The sequence below is a fragment of the Rhinatrema bivittatum genome, chromosome 7 (assembly GCF_901001135.1).
Source record: "Rhinatrema bivittatum chromosome 7, aRhiBiv1.1, whole genome shotgun sequence".
NCBI lineage: Eukaryota > Metazoa > Chordata > Amphibia > Gymnophiona > Rhinatrematidae > Rhinatrema > Rhinatrema bivittatum.
Genome location: NC_042621.1, coordinates 204,123,834 through 204,141,858, shown reverse-complemented (window position 1 = coordinate 204,141,858; position 18,025 = coordinate 204,123,834). Strand labels below are relative to the sequence as shown.

The window sequence follows — 18,025 nt, the reverse complement described above, 5'->3', positions numbered from 1 at the left end:
ACAGGTAGCAATCCTTTCGTTTGAACAAAAGAGGGAGTAAGGAAGGGACCTTTAGAGTCAGGTGGCTCTAGAGGTGCACAATGAGTATTTGAGGGCCTTCTCTCTAGTTCCAGAGAGAGGCACCTGTATGTCCCAGTTCTATCAGAGATGGGCCCAAATTATATCAGATCAGTGGTTTTGGAAATCATACGAGAAAGTTACACCCTGGAATTTTCTCGGCTTGTTTGAGGTCTTTATGGTTTCCCCCATCTCTGTGTCACAAAGTGAAAAGCCGTGAAAACAACGCTAAGAAGACCCCTCTATTTGAAGGCGGAAGTCCTAGTCACAATCAATCAGTGGGGTCAGGCTCAATATTCCATTTACTTTATAGTTCCCAAGAAAGAGGGTTCCTATTGTCTTATTGTGGATCTGAAATGGGTCATCAAGTTGAGGGTAACCTAATTTCAAAATGGAAACATTGAAGTCTGTGATTATGGTGGTGTGAAAGAGATAATTATTGACCTCCTTAGATCATATGGAAGCTTATTTGCATATTCCAAGAAGGATGGATTATCGGTGCTTCCTCTTATTTGCAATTCTAGGATTTCATTTTCAATTCCAAGCCATGCCCTTCAGGGTAGCCATGATTCTGAGAACCTTTTCAAAAGGTCATGGTGGTTGTGGCAGCAGCAGTGTGCAAGAAAGGGGTTTTGGTGCATTCTTATCTAAACGACTTGTTGATAAGGGTGAAGTCAATTCAGGAGAGTACACTAGTTACTCAGAGAGTGGTTCATCTTTTGCGAGAGTTGGGTTGTCTAGTCAATTTTTCCAACAGCATTCTAGAATCCTCTCAAACTCTGGAGTATCCTTGGATCTCTTCAGTATGAAGATAGGCCATCGTCAGCTGATGGAACAAAGCATCCAGAGGCTGGATCAGCAGAGTCTGACAGCATTATTGGCCAGGAATATGATAGTATGGAGCCATCTTCTGCTTCTCGGCTCCATGGCAGAGACATTGGACCTAGTGCTTTGAGCAAGGGCTCACATGAGGCTTCTACAGAGAGCTTTATTCTCCAGATGAAATCCCCAGTCTCGGATCTATTCCATGAAGCTTCTGGTTCCAGATTCTGTCACCAGCTTGGGTGACAGTAACGACAGATACCAGTCTCATGAGCTGTGGGGCTTATTGTCTAGGATAGGTGGCTTAAGGTCAAGTGGACTCCAGAGAGACAAGATGGTCCATTAATTGGCTGGAGGCCAGATCTATTTGTTTGGCTATCCAGAAATATGCTCCTTTGCTGAAGGGTCATGTAGTCAGGTGTCTGACAACGCCATGGTAGTGGCATAGGTAAATCATCAAGGAGGCACCAAAAGTCTTCAGGTGTCTTTGGAAGTGGATTTACTACTCCTTTGGGGAGTAAAGAAACTGAAGTTGTTTGTGGCCTGGCACATAGCAGAAGTGGAAAATGTTCAAGGGAACTTTGTAAATTGCAGTGTGATTAATCCCTGAGAATGGTCCCTATCTCAGCAGCCTTTGACAAATTGTTGCCAGATGGGGAGTTCCTTTGGATCTCATGGCATCCTTCAGGACAATCACTCGTCAGGTCTCAATGCTCTGATTCAGAGTTGGCCAACAAATATGTTTCTCTACTTTTTTTTTGTCCATGGCCTATGATAGGGAGAGTGCTTAAGAGCATTTCAAAACATCCAGATCTGGTAATTCTAGTGGCTTTGGATTGGCTGCAACATCCGTGGTATGCGGATCCAGTGAGCTTGTTACATGGATGTCTGTTCTTCTGCACAAGAACCTGGATTGATTTTTGTCTTGTCTCATCCAGTTTGAGCTTCAGGCAGCCAGTTTTGCCTCTGACTGGGCCAAAGTGACTTATCATTTCTCTTCTTTCTAGGCAGGCTTTGGTATGGGGCTTCTCTTTGGTAGGAGAAGGATGATCTCATCCTCACTGAATTCCAGGCCTTCCTGGCTCAGTTTTAGAAAATATTTAATGAACCTGCCCGAGCCTCCTCGGCAGCCGCTTTGTTGCTCCGCGTATGTCCGGGTCCCCGGACAGTGGAGCAGTACACTGTCCAGTTTCACTCTAACTTCTGAGCTCCGTTGGAATGAAGAGGCACAGACTACTGTTTTCTGGCAGGGCTTATCAGTTAAAATAAAAAATGAGCTGGCTGCTGTGAGACTCCTGTAAATATAGATTACCTTATTTCGCTGTGCCTGAAGGTGAATATCCGCTTCCAGAAGAGAGCCTGGGAGTGTAACTCCCAGGCTCTCTTAAGAGTTACCACCCAGGAAAGACATCTAGGCGTCATAGTGGATAATACATTGAAATCATCGGCTCAGTGTACTGTGGAAAGGCTGAAGAGATTAGGGCAGTTCAGCTTGGAGAAAAGACGGCTGAGGGGGGATATGATAGAGGTCTTTAAGATCATGAGAGGTCTTGAACGAGTAGATGTGACTCTGTTATTTACACTTTCGAATAATAGAAGGACTAGGGGGCATTCCATGAAGTTAGCAAGTAGCACATTTAAGACTAATTGGAGAAAATTCTTTTTCACTCAACGCACAATAAAGCTCTGAAATTTGTTGCCAGAGGATGTGGTTAGTGCAGTTAGTGTAGCTGGGTTCAAAAAAGGTTTGGATAAGTTCTTGAAGGAGAAGTCTATTAACGGCTATTAATCAAGTTTACTTAGGGAATAGCCACTGCTATTAATTGCATCAGTAACATGGGATCTTCTTAGTGTTTGGATAATTGCCAGGTTCTTGTGGCCTGGTTTGGCCTCTGTTGGATACAGGATGCTGGGCTTGATGGACCCTTGGTCTGACCCAGCATGGCAATTTCTTATGTTCTTATGTTCCTGGAATGTTTGGAATTATTAGGAAGGGAATGGCAAATAAAACAGAGGATGTCATAATGCTTCTGATTCGCTCTATACTGAGGCTGCACCTTGAATACTGTGTGCAATTCTGGTCACCACATCTCAAAAAGGAAATAGCTGCACTAGAGAAGGGTGACCAAAATGATAAAGGGGATGGAACAGCTTCCCTAAGAGGAAAGGCTAAAGAAGTTAGGGCTGTTCAGCTTGGAGAAGAGACAGCTGAGGGGGGGATATGATAGAGGTCTTTAAAATCATGAAGTCTAGAATGGGTAAATGTGAATCTTTTATTTACTCTTTCAGATAATAGAAGGACTAGGGGGCACTCCATGAAGTGATCAAGTAGTACATTTAAAACTAATCTGAGAAAATTCTTTTTCACTCAACGCACAATTAAGCTCTGGAATTTGTTGCCAGAGGATGTGGTTAGTGTTGCTGGGTTTAAAAAAGGTTTGGATAAGTTCTTGGAGAAGTCCATTAACTGCTATTAATCAAGTTGTCTTAGAGAATAGCCACTAGAGATGTGCTTCGTGTAAAAATTTCATATCTGGCAGATATTTGAGAGCTACCTAGTTCCCTATTTCTCCAAAACTTGTATCATGCTTTCAAATTTTAAAGCTACACTTTGAGTAGAAAGATATACCGTAATTATGTAAACAATCTAGCCAACAAACTCTGTTCTATAAACTACTCCCCAGTCGTCTTCCAAGGTGACACCCTTTTTTTGCTGCCAGTAGAACTTCTTATTTTCCTCCCTTAGATAAGTAGAGAACAATAATGGCAAAGGTACTGGCACTCAAGGGCTACCCAAAGATAATACACCAGGTTGTACCTTTCTGCCATCAATTTCTGCTCCCTTGGCATGAGTGAATTCAGATCATGAAATTTTGGTGTAGCACTGTGCACTCAGGATGGCCAGAAAATAGATGCAGGCTAGGCCTTGGCTGGATATTCATAAACTTTTATCAATTCACAACAGAAAAACACTGCATACCTTTGCAGCTTATAAACAAAGAAGTAGTATACCCGGTTTGGGCTTATCCTAAGGTTCCTCCTTTCTCCAAGGCTTCCTATTCCCTCCTGGGCCTGGCTAGATATACATCTTCCCAGGGACCTCCTCCCGGTCCAGGATTCCCTTTTGTCTGAGGCTTAAGGTGAACTGGGTCAGAACTCTTGATCTGGCCCCTTAAGGTATTCTGGGGGTTTTCTTGTGTTTACCCCCTTCACATTTATTTATTTATTTGTTCGTTTGGTTTTTTTTGTATGCCGACATTCAGCCATAGCCATCACATCGGTTCACATACAACAATAATGATAAACAGTTACAATGTGAAGAATAGAAATAATGGTGTTATATAAAATAATGTGGAATATTGTGAGGATTGCACACCCTGCAACAGTCCAGTTATTCCCAGTAGACTTTTCTCCTCACTAATCTGCAGTGCTGACATTTTCACGGCAGGAAAGCAAATCAAACCCAGAATTGGAGGCGGTGGAGGAAATTAGCACGCTTGAGCTTAGTGAAAGCTCAAACTCTTGAGCAGGCTTTTGCTTGGTGCAACACTCAGGATGTTGACCCAACTGAACACTTTATCTATTGGACACTTCAGGGAGCAGATATTTAATGTCCTAACATTTTAAACTAAACTTTTTTTTTATATTGTGTGTGTGTGTTTCTTTTGTACTCCATCCCAAGCATAGGAGGGAGTTGGAAACAACTAATTTTAAATAAATAAAACTTAAAATAACCAGCCTTCACTACTGCTTTTTTTATGAGGCTTAAAACTTAAAGCAGAATCTATAATGAGACTCAAGTTTTTCACTTCAAATTTGAACAGAAATATATGTTCAACACATAACCCAGGCACTCCGAGAAGTTCTTGTGTTCGGCTCAACCATAGCACTTCTTTCTTGTTCGGATTCAGAACTAATTTATTTTCCTGCATCCATGACTGAATCCCCTCAATACAATTTCCTACGATGGACGTTTCCTGCAAAGGCTGGGCAACTGGAATAACAGCTGTTTATCATTGCATATATTTTATATTGTACTCCAAATCTAGACCTTAACTTTCCTAACAGACTTAGGAAAACATTAAAAAGGGCAACCAAAAGCTCAGACCCTTTTGGGAATCCAGTTTAACTTCTTGAGGACCAGACAAGTTTTTAGAAGTGCATACTTGAAATACAGTCTGTTACAAATTACTCAAACCTTTGAAGTACAGTACCCCATTGATTCTAGCCTTCTCAACAGAACAGAATGGGAGATTGTCTAAAGCAGAAGACACATCTACATTTTCTTCCTCCTCTGTTTTATCTCTTCTCCCTCCTTGGCAGACATCTGACATGTTCTTTTGGTCTTGTTTTCCTGTTCTGGAAGTCTCTTCTCTTTTCACCTCCTCTTTTGGGATCTAGGTGCTCACTCAGTTCTGCCCTCAACACTGAATACTCTGTTTGAAGAAAGGGGACTGAGCTATGAGGAAAAGAGGAATGTGCATGCTCAGTTTATATGGTTGTTCACAGTTCTAAGTGAGTTACAGCAAAACATAGATAAAATGCATAAAATTGCAAATATGAAGCAAATAAAACACACAAAACCACGGTACATACTCTATAAGCCAATGTACTACATAAAACCACTTTGGCAAGTTTAGTGCATAAGTGCTAATTTTTTATAGTGTCTATGTGCTGTTTAGCACTTAACTGGAAGTAGTGTGTAGATGCAAGATATTTTGGGGCACATGCACATTATGGAGGTTGCTTTTTAGCGGGTTCACTAAAATATTTAGTATATCACATATTAAGTGATGTTTTATCTTCCAAATTAAAATTTCCTGGCGTGTAGCCAGATGGACTCAGAACTAATGGGATAGTATCCGCGTGCTAGCAGTTGGAGACGGATCTGACGTCAGCACGGGGGTGTATATATCCCCACAGGAAGCGTAGCTATTCAGTAATTTCCGTCTCCAAAGCAGTTTGGAGTGCCTGCACGCTAGTTGAGCGTGCTTTCCAAGACTACTTTAATTTTTCTCTTTTTCTTCTCATTTTAGATTCTACTTTCTTTTTTCCCGTCTATTCGGCTTAGAGTCCCGCGCTCCTGCGGTAGATACCCAAGGGTTCCTCCCCCAGCAAGCTCCCGGGGTGATTGCCGTGCTCCCCCGGCAGTGAAAGTCCTTGGTCCTGCCGACGTGCGGCAGTGACACAGCCCCCGGACGCAGTCCGGGTGAGGCATACAAGGCCCTCGGTCCCGGTGTGGACGAGGTAGCGGGTGCATATCCTCAATTGCGGTGGTGAGGTGATCCCTTCCCCCGCAGCCGGAGACCGCCTGTGTTCCAGTCGGGAAGCGCCGAAGCTGGTAAGGAGTTCATCTCTTCCTACGGGTCTCCGAAGCGCAGAGGATCGGCGGCATGGCACGCCGTGGAGGACGCCATTGTGGGGCCTTGCTCAGCTACTCCGCGCCCGTAATAGGCGTGGCTTTCTTCCTCCTTGGCTTTGTTTCGGTGAATTGCTGAGCGCCTATTGAATGCCACTGACCGTATATTGCTGACCGCTTATTGCTGAAAGCCTATTGAATGCAAATTGAGCATATATATATATTGATGCCCGCTTCTTGCTGGAAGCCTATTGTATGCAAATTGAGCGTATATTGCTGACCGCTTATTGCTGTAAGCCTATTGAAGGCAAATTGAGCATATATTGCTGACCGCTTATTGCTGAAAGCCTATTGAATGCAAATTGGGCGCATATTGCTGACCGCTTGTTGCTGAAAGCCTATTGAATGCAAATTGAGCATATATATATTGCTGACCGCTTATTGCTGAAAGCCTATTGAATGCAAATTGAGCATATATATATATTGATGCCCGCTTCTTGCTGGAAGCCTATTGTATGCAAATTGAGCGTATATTGCTGACCGCTTATTGCTGAAAGCCTATTGAATGCAAATTGGGCGCATATTGCTGACCGCTTATTGCTGAAAGCCTATTGAATGCAAATTGAGCATATATATATTGATGACCGCTTATTGCTGAGAGCCTGTTGAATGCAAATTGAGCATATATTGATGACCGCTTATTGCTGAAAGCCTATTGAATGCAAATTGAGCATATATTGCTGGCCGCTTATTGCTGAAAGCCTGTTGAATATACGTTGAGCATATATTGCTGACTGCTTCTTGCTGAAAGCCTATTGGGGGCCATTGCGTATATATTGCTGCCTGCATATTGCTGAGTGCCTATTGCATGCCATTGAGCTGGTTCTTGGCCGCCTATTGCTGTGCACACGTTGAGCGCCGGCTGTATTTAGCACCTATTGCTGCCGCATATGGTTGCTGGGCGCCTGCTGTATTAAGCGCCTATTGCTGCCGCATATTCTTATTGAGCGCCTGTTGTATTAAGCGCCTATTGCTGCCGCATATTATTACTGAGCGCCTGTTGTATTAAGCGCATATTGTTCAATGGATCAGAACACTGCAGAGTCTTCAGCGGCGGCGCCGCCTGCTTCAGGCATTGCAGCCCTTGGCCTCTGCTCTGCATGCCAACTTCAGGCCACGCGCAGTGATGACCCAGATTCTCTGTGTGCCCAATGTGAGGGGACCGTGCGACCTTTGGGCCAGGACCGGTCTCAGCCACGATTTGTGGACAGTTCCCCAGGGGCTACCCCAGAGTTAGGGGGCAGTCTCGACCAATCTGGAATCCCGGGGGAGCTTGTACCCCGGCGATTAGAGGCTGCTTCAATTTCCTGGGTGGATCTCTTTAAGGGGATTCATACCTTCGTACAGATGCAAACGGCTTCCCATCCAGGCCCTACGGTTTCTGCTGTCCCTGTGGTCCCTGCGGTAGCTGTGCCTGCGACGGCTGCTGCGCCTGCTGCTGCGGTGGTGGCTCCTGCGGATCCGGTTCCTGGACCCTCACAACCTTATCGTGAGCAGGACTTCCCAGCGATGGACAGTCCGGATCAGTCCGACCAGGAGGTCTCGCAGGACGAGTCCGAACTCCCGGACGAGGGGGACCTTCCTCCAGGGACTGAGCCATATAGAACCATGAGGCGGTTCTTCCCTAAAGAGGATCTCTCCGACCTGGTATCTCAGTGTCTGGCAGAATTGGATATTACAGGTTCCAGCGCTTCGGTGCCCTCCGCGCAGAACCCCCTGCTGGAAGGTCTGCGTCCTACAGCCCGCCATTTCCCGTTCTTACAAGCGGCACAACAACTGATTGATTTGGAATGGGCGGCACCAGTGGCTGCCTTCAAAGGGGGTCGGGCTCTGAAGAGCATGTACCCATTGGCACCGGCTATCCAGGACCTGCTGGCGTGCCCTCAGGTGGACGCCTTGATTAGCGCTGTGGTCAAGCGCACTACCATTCCAGTTGAAGGGGGGACGGCCCTCAGGGAGCCTCATGACCGGCGACTGGACGCCATTCTGAGACAGGCCTTTGAGGTGGCAGCTTTATCTTTGCGGATCCCCACCTGCTGCACGGTGGTGATGCGTGCCTGTTTGTCACAGGTTAGAAACAACGCTCCGGCGGCGGACATGGAATCCGCTCTTTCGTTCCTTACAGATGCGGCATCTGACCTGGTCCGGACAACAGCTAAAGGGATTTCATCCTCCGTAGCTGCCAGGAGGCAGCTCTGGATCCGGAGATGGTCGGCTGATGCGCCTTCTAAGTCACGCCTCACCAGATTGCCCTTTAAGGGTTCTTTTCTCTTTGGCAGCGACCTTGATAAACTGGCCAGTGCATGGGGTGCCTCTCCAGTGCCCAGATTGCCGGAAGATCGGTTCAGAAGGGGCCAGCGCGCCTTTCCAAGGCCCTCCAGGGGCAGGAGTTCCCAGCGTTTCATTCCTTACAGGGGTCGCTACCAGGCACCACGTCCTCCGGCCAGGAAATGATCTGGAAAGAAATACGACGAGTGAGATAATCAAATTTGCAGATGACACAAAATTGTTCAGAGTAGTTAAATCACAAGCAGATTGTGATAAATTGCAGGAAGACCTTCTGAGACTGGAAAATTGGGCATCCAAATGGCAGATGAAATTTAATGTGGATAAGTGCAAGGTGATGCATATAGGGAAAAATAACCCATGCTATAATTACACAATGTTGGGTTCCATATTAGGTGCTACAACCCAAGAAAGAGATCTAGGTGTCATAGTGGATAACACATTGAAATCGTCGGTGCAGTGTGCTGCGGCAGTCAAAAAAGCAAACAGAATGTTGGGAATTATTAGAAAAGGAATGATGAATAAAACGGAAAATGTCATAATGCCTCTGTATCGCTCCATGGTGAGACCGCACCTTGAATACTGTGTACAATTCTGGTCGCCGCATCTCAAAAAAGATATAATTGCGATGGAGAAGGTACAGAGAAGGGCTACCAAAATGATAAGGGGAATGAAACAACTCCCCTATGAGGAAAGACTAAAGAGGTTAGGACTTTTCAGCTTGGAGAAGAGACGACTGAGGGGGGATATGATAGAGGTGTTTAAAATCATGAGAGGTCTAGAACAGGTAGATGTGAATCGATTATTTACTCTTTCGGATAGTAGAAAGACTAGGGGGCACTCCATGAAGTTAGCATGGGGCACATTTAAAACTAATCGGAGAAAGTTCTTTTTTACTCAACGCACAATTAAACTCTGGAATTTGTTGCCAGAGAATGTGGTTCGTGCAGTTAGTATAGCTGTGTTTAAAAAAGGATTGGATAAGTTCTTGGAGGAGAAGTCCATTACCTGCTATTAAGTTCACTTAGAGAATAGCCACTGCCATTAGCAATGGTAACATGGAATAGACTTAGTTTTTGGGTACTTGCCAGGTTCTTATGGCCTGGATTGGCCACTGTTGGAAACAGGATGCTGGGCTTGATGGACCCTTGGTCTGACCCAGTATGGCATTTTCTTATGTTCTTATGTTAATCAGTCCTTTCGGACCAAACAGCGCAAGAGGGGAGCAGGCCCGGGCTCGGGTCCCGGCCGCGCCTCCCAATGAGAATCCGCCGATTCATCTGGGGGACGGAGCCATAGGGGGCAGGTTAACCCTCTTCTACCCCAGATGGGTCGAGATTACATCGGACCAGTGGGTCCTCGCCGTTATCCGGGAGGGATATTATCTGGACTTTCATCATCTCCCTCCGGACAAGTTTGTGGAATCTTCATGTCCCACACACAAGAAGGCAGCATTGGCAGCTACCCTGGCGAGGCTCCTGTCCTTGAAAGCCATCATCCCAGTACCTGCCTGGGAAGTGAATTCTGGACATTATTCCATTTATTTCATGGTACCCAAGAAAGGGGGTACCTTTCGGCCTGTCCTGGACCTCAAGTCAGTCAATCAATACTTACGGGTACCGAGGTTTCGCATGGAAACTCTACGCTCCGTCAAGGCCGCAGTACAGCCAGGAGAATTCCTCACGGCATTAGACCTGTCAGAGGCATACCTGCATATCCTGATCCATCCGGATCATCAGCACTATCTATGCTTCAAGGTTCTAGGCCGCCACTTCCAGTTTTGGGCTCTGCCCTTCGGATTGGCAACTTCACCACGGACATTCACCAAGGTGGTAGTAGTGGTAGCGGCGGCACTCAGGCGGGAAGGAATACTGGTCCATCCCTACCTAGACGATTGGCTGATCAGGGAGAAATCACGAGAGGAGAGCCTTCGGACCACCGACAGAGTGATAGCCCTTCTGGAAAGCTTGGGCTGGGTAATCAACCTCAGCAAGAGCTGCCTACAGCCTTCCCAGTCACTGGAATACCTGGGAGTACAGTTCGACACCCGGGCAGACACAGTCAGTCTCACAACCAAGAGAAAGTTGAAACTTCAGCAGCGTATCCAGTATTTGATGGGAGCAAGTCGGCCCACAGCCTGGGATTATCTGCAGGTTCTTGGTCTCATGGCATCCACCCTGGAAGTGGTACCTTGGGCAAGGGCCCATATGAGACCTCTACAACACGCCCTGCTCTCTCGCTGGAGCCCCCGTCTACGGAACTACTCCACGCACCTACCTCTACCAGCCAGAGTGCGGACCCAGTTACGGTGGTGGTTGCAGTCCAACCACATGAGCCGGGGGTCGAAGATGTCCTCACCCACGTGGATCTTGCTCACCACAGATGCCAGCCTGAGCGGCCGGGGAGCACACTGCGAAGAACTCACCGCACAAGGGCGGTGGAACAGGGAAGAGTCAGCGTGAAACATCAACTGTCTAGAGGCCCGGGCAGTCCGATTGGCATGCCTTCGATTTGCTCATAGACTGAAGAACAGAGCAGTCAGAGTGATGTCCGACAACGCCACCACGGTGGCATACATCAACCGTCAGGGCGGAACCAGAAGCCGACAGGTATCTCTGGAGATCGCCCCTCTGATGACTTGGGCAGAGGTGAATCTTCAGGACATCTCCGCCATCCACATTGCCGGGAAGGACAATACCACAGCAGACTTCCTCAGCAGAGAAAGCCTAAATCCGGGAGAGTGGCAGCTCTCACCCATGGCCTTCCAGATGATTGTGGATCGTTGGGGGATTCCGGACATGGATTTACTGGCGGACAAGTCCAACGCTCAAGTACCCAGCTACTTCAGCCGCAAGCGCGACCCGTTCTCACACGGAATCGATGCCCTGGTTCAGCCATGGCCTCCAGGGACTCTACTGTACGCCTTTCCCCTGTGGCCTCTGCTAGGCGCTGTCATCCGCAAGATTCAGAGGCACCGGGGCCTAGTTCTTCTAGTGGCGCCAGACTGGCCAAGACGACCCTGGTACGCGGACATGAGAAGACTACTGGCAGGGGAGCCTCTTCCCCTGCCTCCTCTCCGGGACCTTCTACATCAAGGTCCCATTCTTCACGAGGATCCGGCTCAATTCTCTCTTACGGTATGGCCCTTGAGAGGGCTAGACTAAAGAAGAGGGGTTACTCGGAGCCCGTGATTGATACCCTCCTCCGAGCTCGCAAGTTTTCCACATCCCTCACATACATCCGGATCTGGAGAGTATTTGAAGCATGGTGTGATACTCTCGTGAGTATCACACCAATGGTGTGATTGTGGGTGCATGTGGATTGGTGCCGTGATACTCACGGCACCAATCCACATGCACCCACAATCCCTATTGTGTTGGATTTCCTGCAGGAAGGACTTCAGAAGGGTCTGTCCCTCAGCTCCATCAAGGTTCAGGTGGCTGCGCTGTCTTGCTATGGTCCCAGGAGGGATGGCAAGACCATCGCCTAGCACCCAGATGTTTCTCGCTTCCTGCAAGGAGTCAAGCATATTCGTCTGCCACTGAAGTGGCCTGTGCCTCTGTGGAACCTCAACCTTGTTTTGGATTTCCTCGCGGGATCCACCTTCAGACCCCTTCGGGGCCTGTCTCTTCGTTCTCTAACCTTGAAGATGGTGTACTTGCTGGCTGTATGTTCAGCCCGCCGCATCTCAGAACTACAAGCATTGTCCTGCCGTGATCCCTTTCTCAGAATCACTCCGGAGGCTATCCATCTTCATACGGTTCCCTCCTTTTTGCCTAAGGTGGTTTCACAGTTTCATCTTAATCAAACCATATCCTTGCCTACCACGGCGGGTCTGAAGAAATCTGAAGAAGGGCGTTTATTATGCCATCTCGACATTGGCAGATTGCTGCCCAGATATTTGGAACTTACACAAGACCTACAAAAGACGGACCATCTGTTCGTCCTGTACAGCGGGAAGAAGCTAGGTGAAGCGGCCTTGCGGCCCACCATCGCCCGCTGGATTAAAGAAGTTGTCAGAGCAGCGTACGTAGAGGCTGGGAAGTCTCCGCCTCTACAAGTCAAGGCTCATTCTACCAGAGCACAAGCAGCATCTTGGGCAGAATCCAGGATGCTATCGCCTGCGGAAATCTGTAAAGCGGCGACGTGGTCCTCCCTCCATACCTTCTCCAGGTTCTACCGTCTGGATGTCCAGGCCAGGGAGGACTCGGCATTTGCGAGGGCGGTACTACATGGGCCTCAGGCAGCCTCCCGCCCAGGCTGGGAGTAAAGCTTTTGTACATCCCATTTGTTCTGAGTCCATCTGGCTACACGCCAGGAAATGTTGGGATTACTACCTGATAATCCCCTTTTCCTTAGTGTAGACAGATGGACTCAGCATCCCGCCCAGCTGCCTGCGTACATGGGTATCACCGATTCAAGGTAAGCCATGTCATCTGTTTCCATAAGAGCGTACACTCTACCAGGTGTCCACGCCTCCGGTTGGGAATGCTGGCGGTCTCCAGCTACTATCAATCGGTCAGGGGAATCCTGTTTCACTTTTTAACTGAGCGTCAGTACACACATCTATAACAGCTTTTGCAAGGAAGATTACTGAATAGCCACGCTTCCTGTGGGGATATATACACCCCCGTGCTGACGTCAGATCCGTCTCCAACTGCTAGCACGCGGATACTATCCCATTTGTTCTGAGTCCATCTGTCTACACTAAGGAAAAGGGGATTATCAGGTAGTAATCCCAACATTTTTAGTGTTCCATATTGGAGCCCGTATCTCAAAAAGGATAGAGGTGGGCCAGAGATGGCCACCAAAATGGTGTGGGGCCTGTATCGGAAGACTTATGAGGAGAGGCTGAAGGATCTAAAAATGTATACCCTGGAAGAGAGGAGGTGCCTGGGAGATATAAGACCTTCAGATAGCTGAAATGTTTTCGTGGCGCATGAACTTCAAACTTTTTCCATTGGAAAGGAGTCAGTAGAACTAGGGGTCATGAAGTGAAACTCCAGGGAGGGATGACTCTGAACCAACATCAGGAAGTATTTCTTCACGGAGAGGGTGGCGATTGCCTGGAATGCCCTTCCAGAGGAGGTAGTAAATACAAAAATAGTCAAAGAATGCAAAAGGGCATGGGATAAACATTGGATTCCTAAAGACTAGAGGACAGATATTAAGAAAAGCATGCATGGGGGTAACTTGCTGGTGCGGCAGTTGCTACTCTTAAAAGGCATGGGGATCACTACCCTTAACCAATAAGTCTTGATGTTTTTGACGCTTCTGCAACATCACTCTCTGCTTTGAAGGGAAGGGAGGAGGGGGAAAAAAGGGGAATTGGATTCAGACGACAACCATCACGGGCCCTGACTGATACGGTTTGGGATACTGATACGCAGACATAAGGGTTCAGTGTGCTGCGGCAGTCAAAAAAGCAAACAGAATGTTGGGAATTATTAGAAAGGGAATGGTGAATAAAACGGAAAATGTCATAATGCCTCTGTATCGCTCCATGGTGAGACCGCACCTTGAATACTGTGTACAATTCTGGTCGCCGCATCTCAAAAAAGATATAATTGCGATGGAGAAGGTACAGAGAAGGGCTACCAAAATGATAAAGGGAATGGAACAGCTCCCCTATGAGGAAAGAGTAAAGAGGTTAGGACTTTTCAGCTTGGAGAAGAGAAGGCTGAGGGGGGGCTATGATAGAGATGTTTAAAATTATGAGAGGTCTAGAACGGGTAGATGTGAATTGGTTATTTACTCTTTCGGATAGTAGAAAGACTAGGGGGCACTCCATGAAGTTAGCATGGGGCACATTTAAAACTAATCGGAGAAAGTTCTTTTTTACTCAACGCACAATTAAACTCCTGGAATTTGTTGCCAGAGGATGTGGTTAGTGCAGTTAGTATAGTGGTGTTTAAAAAAGGATTGGATAAGTTCTTGGAGGAGAAGTCCATTACCTGCTATTAAGTTCACTTAGAGAATAGCCACTGCCATTAGCAATGATAACATGGAATAGACTTAGTTTTTGGGTACTTGCCAGGTTCTTATGGCCTGGATTGGCCACTGTTGGAAACAGGATGCTGGGCTTGATGGACCCTTGGTCTGACCCAGTATGGCATTTTCTTATGTTCTTATGTTCTACAGCCAAGTCCATAAGCAAAACACGTCAAGCAGCACTGTCTGAATTTTCAAGAAGGCACATCACCCAGTAAAAATGCTACTAGCAGTAATTTTTTATGAGTTATCATAAGGCTTGGGGATAGTAGCACTGAGCAGCAGTTACCGCCCTTAACAGAAACATGGGGTAACCCTCACAGTGCAGCAGTTACTACCATAAGAAACTTTCTGGGCAGACTGGATGGACCATTTGGTCCTTTTCTGCCATCGTTACTATGTTACAAAATATAGCATGAATTTTAATACATAGGATCCACAGAATGCTATTTGAAGAGATATTTGAACCTAACCAACTCAAAAAGTTGGTTATGTACAGGTACATGGCACTATATAGTTCTGAGCACTTCAAAAAGAAGAAAATTAATTTATAAATTCTGGGATTGACCTATACCAGGAAAGCTTGTTTACTATCCTCCCCACCCTCACCACACCAACAGTGTTCCTAATACATAAGCTTATTGGCTTTGTAGACGAGTTGAGGCAGTTCAAGCAAGCAGGCTTTAAATTTGCAGAGAGCATAACTTTGTGTACCTCCAAAAAGAGAACAATGTTGTATTTTAGTACTGCATGATGTGCAGATATTCAGCTTAGTTTGCTTTGAATGGCTAAAATGTCTCTTCAAACAGTTTATGCTAAGGAGGGCTCTGGCTGCTAGTCATATTCTACATCAGAGTAAAAACCAAAGGATAATTGGCTACTGTAATCTCTCTTACTGAGCAGTTTGCTCAGTATCTTTATATTCTGTATTTTATGTAAAAACTAGCCGTTAAGCCCGTAACAACAGGCTACATTAAAAAAATTTTTTGGTCCATTTCCCCTCCCTCCCCTCAGTCACTCCCCCTCTCTCAGCTCATTCACAACCCCTTCGGATGGCACATCTGAAGATCTCCGGGGGAGGTCCCTCCCTCCCTCGCGCGCGCCGCCGCTACTGCTCCTCGCCACCGCCACCGCCACTCCTCGCCTCTGCCGCCGCTACTGCTCCTCCCAGCGCCATTTTTGTTACAGGCAAGCTCTGACAGACGTGCTCATGTGTAGTAGAGCTGCTCTCTACCGCACATTTGCGGCATGTCGGTCAAGCTTCATTTATCTAGTAGATAATGGCAAGCAAAAGTACACTAGACACGGTGAGCTTTAGTAAATAATGCTCTCTGGGCCTGATTTACTAAGCTTTTTTCCATTCTGTGTTTTTGGGAGAAACGTTTAGTAAATAAGGCCTTTATTGTCCTATAAATGTCAAACTGAAAATCTGAAATGAGATATTTTCAAGAGTCTAATAGTTTATTTTTATCTTAATTTTACAGATTTGAAACTTGGGGAATTAGCCAAAAAAATTGGCTTAGCCTGGAAGGAACTTCCAGCCTCCCAGAAACAAGTAAGTGTGGATTTGTGTGACTTTCTATTGGTGTTGCCTCTAAGAATACTTTGTCATTTCCTACTGACTGTTATATACATGGCATTCCTTTTAGTTGCAATGTCACTTTTGGTCTTGTAGGTGAGTTGTTGGTGAGTTATGATACCTTCTAAAGGACCAACTTTTCTGAAATCTTCAGATAGTAAAATTAAAAGTGGAAGTATTTTTTTTTAAACACGTTTTGATTAAAATCGACAAGTTTAATTATGAAGAAGTGAGGAAAATGCCAAAGATCAAGTGGAGTCTATTGCACTGCAGCCAGAAATAGAGTTGGACAGACTAGATGGGCTTTGAAGTTCTTCTCAGCTGTCGTATTCCTTATTTCTATACTTCTGGTGGAAAAGCCTGTGTTTGCAGAACAATGGACTTTATTTCAAAAGAAATTTCTAAAATCCAAAAAATGTTCACCAAGAATCCAGTTCCAAATTTCAGCCTGCTTGTCTGTCATTGCTGCCTGGATGTCCCACTTCCATTTTAATCTTAACATAGCCAAGATGGAACTTCTTGTTTTGCCCCCTAAAATCATTTTTCCTCTTCCCCTCTCTCTGTTGGATGGTGCTGTCATCTGTTGTCTTGACCTGTAACTATAGAATCATCTTTGATGCCTCTCTCTTCTTCTTTACATACATCCAAAACACTACTAAAGTGTGTTGTTGCTTCCTCTATAACATCTCTAAAATTTGTCCCTTCCTTTCTGAGCAGCTACCAAAACATTCATCCATACTCTTATCACCTCTTACTTAGACTACTGCAACTTGCTCGTTACAGGACTCCCACTGAACTGTCTTTCTCCACTGTAATCTGTTGAAATTTCACCTGCACAGGTTAACTTCCTTCAATGTCATTATGACCATGTAACTCTTTTTCTCCAAGGACAAGCAGGATGGCAGTCCTCATACATGGGTGACATCGAATGGAGCCTGGCATGGAAAACTTATGTCAAAGTTTCTAGAACTTTGAGCCTCATTGACCATTCTCATGCATGCAGTAGCCAGAATATTCTATCTCCTAATTAGCAAATTGAAGACCATCTAAATCGATCGGTGTCCCATTCACCAGAGAGGGGCCTGGAGATGGAGGGCATAGTGGAGAGAATTTTATTTAGCTTGGCTTCCACACAGTGACATGCTATTCTTCAGAACGGTGAAAATTGAAGAAGAATGCTACAAGTCACCCTGACCCAACACTAAATGGGGCTAAGAAGGGCATGCCAGCTATAGCAACTAGGATTGCATCATAAAGAAAATATTTAAGTGATTTTTTATAAAAACAACTATAGATAAAAAGATTTTATTGTAATGAAACTTTTTAGTTAAAAGCAAACGTAATATGTCCATATGCTCATGAGCTACCCCATTTGAATAAAGGGCACACACTGTGCTACCCCATTTGGATAAAAGGCACATAGTTTTGATTGTTCTTTTTGGATCTGTCAGGTGTGTTTGATTTAGTGGGTCATGCAATTCTTGTGTCAAGCTGTCAGGCCCTAGGGTTAGAGGGACAAGTTTTAAATTGGATTAGAAGTTTTTTGTAAAATAGGATGCATGTGCATTTGATTCAGTTTCAAGGGTGTTTCTCTCAGGAATGTAGAACAATCTGTGAAGTTCCCCTTACTATTTAATATATATTTGGCCCCTATAGGCAGTATTGTCCAGTCTTTTGGTTTCACTCTTTTTATGTAAGCAGACAATGTCCCAATTCTAGTCCCTTTGGGACCTGTGCCAGATTTAGTTCTTGGACATCTGGAGCTTTGTATGTTGGCAGTTAGCTGCTGGTTGAGAGAGAACCTTTTGGTCTTGAATTCTAAAAAGACAGAGGTATTGCAAGTGGGAAGAACTTGGGAGAATTATCAGCTC

At 45.9% G+C, this 18,025-nt stretch overlaps 1 protein-coding gene across 1 annotated transcript in view; it reads left to right on the top strand.

The window, feature by feature from the left end:
* The window catches only part of TFAM (transcription factor A, mitochondrial), a 103,746-nt gene that overhangs the window by 18,587 nt on the left and 67,134 nt on the right, over positions 1 to 18,025 (top strand). Inside the window, exon 3 of the mRNA XM_029609771.1 lies at positions 16,060 to 16,130. Coding sequence (XP_029465631.1) covers positions 16,060 to 16,130 — 71 coding nt within the window. The remainder of the gene's footprint in view (positions 1 to 16,059; positions 16,131 to 18,025) is intronic.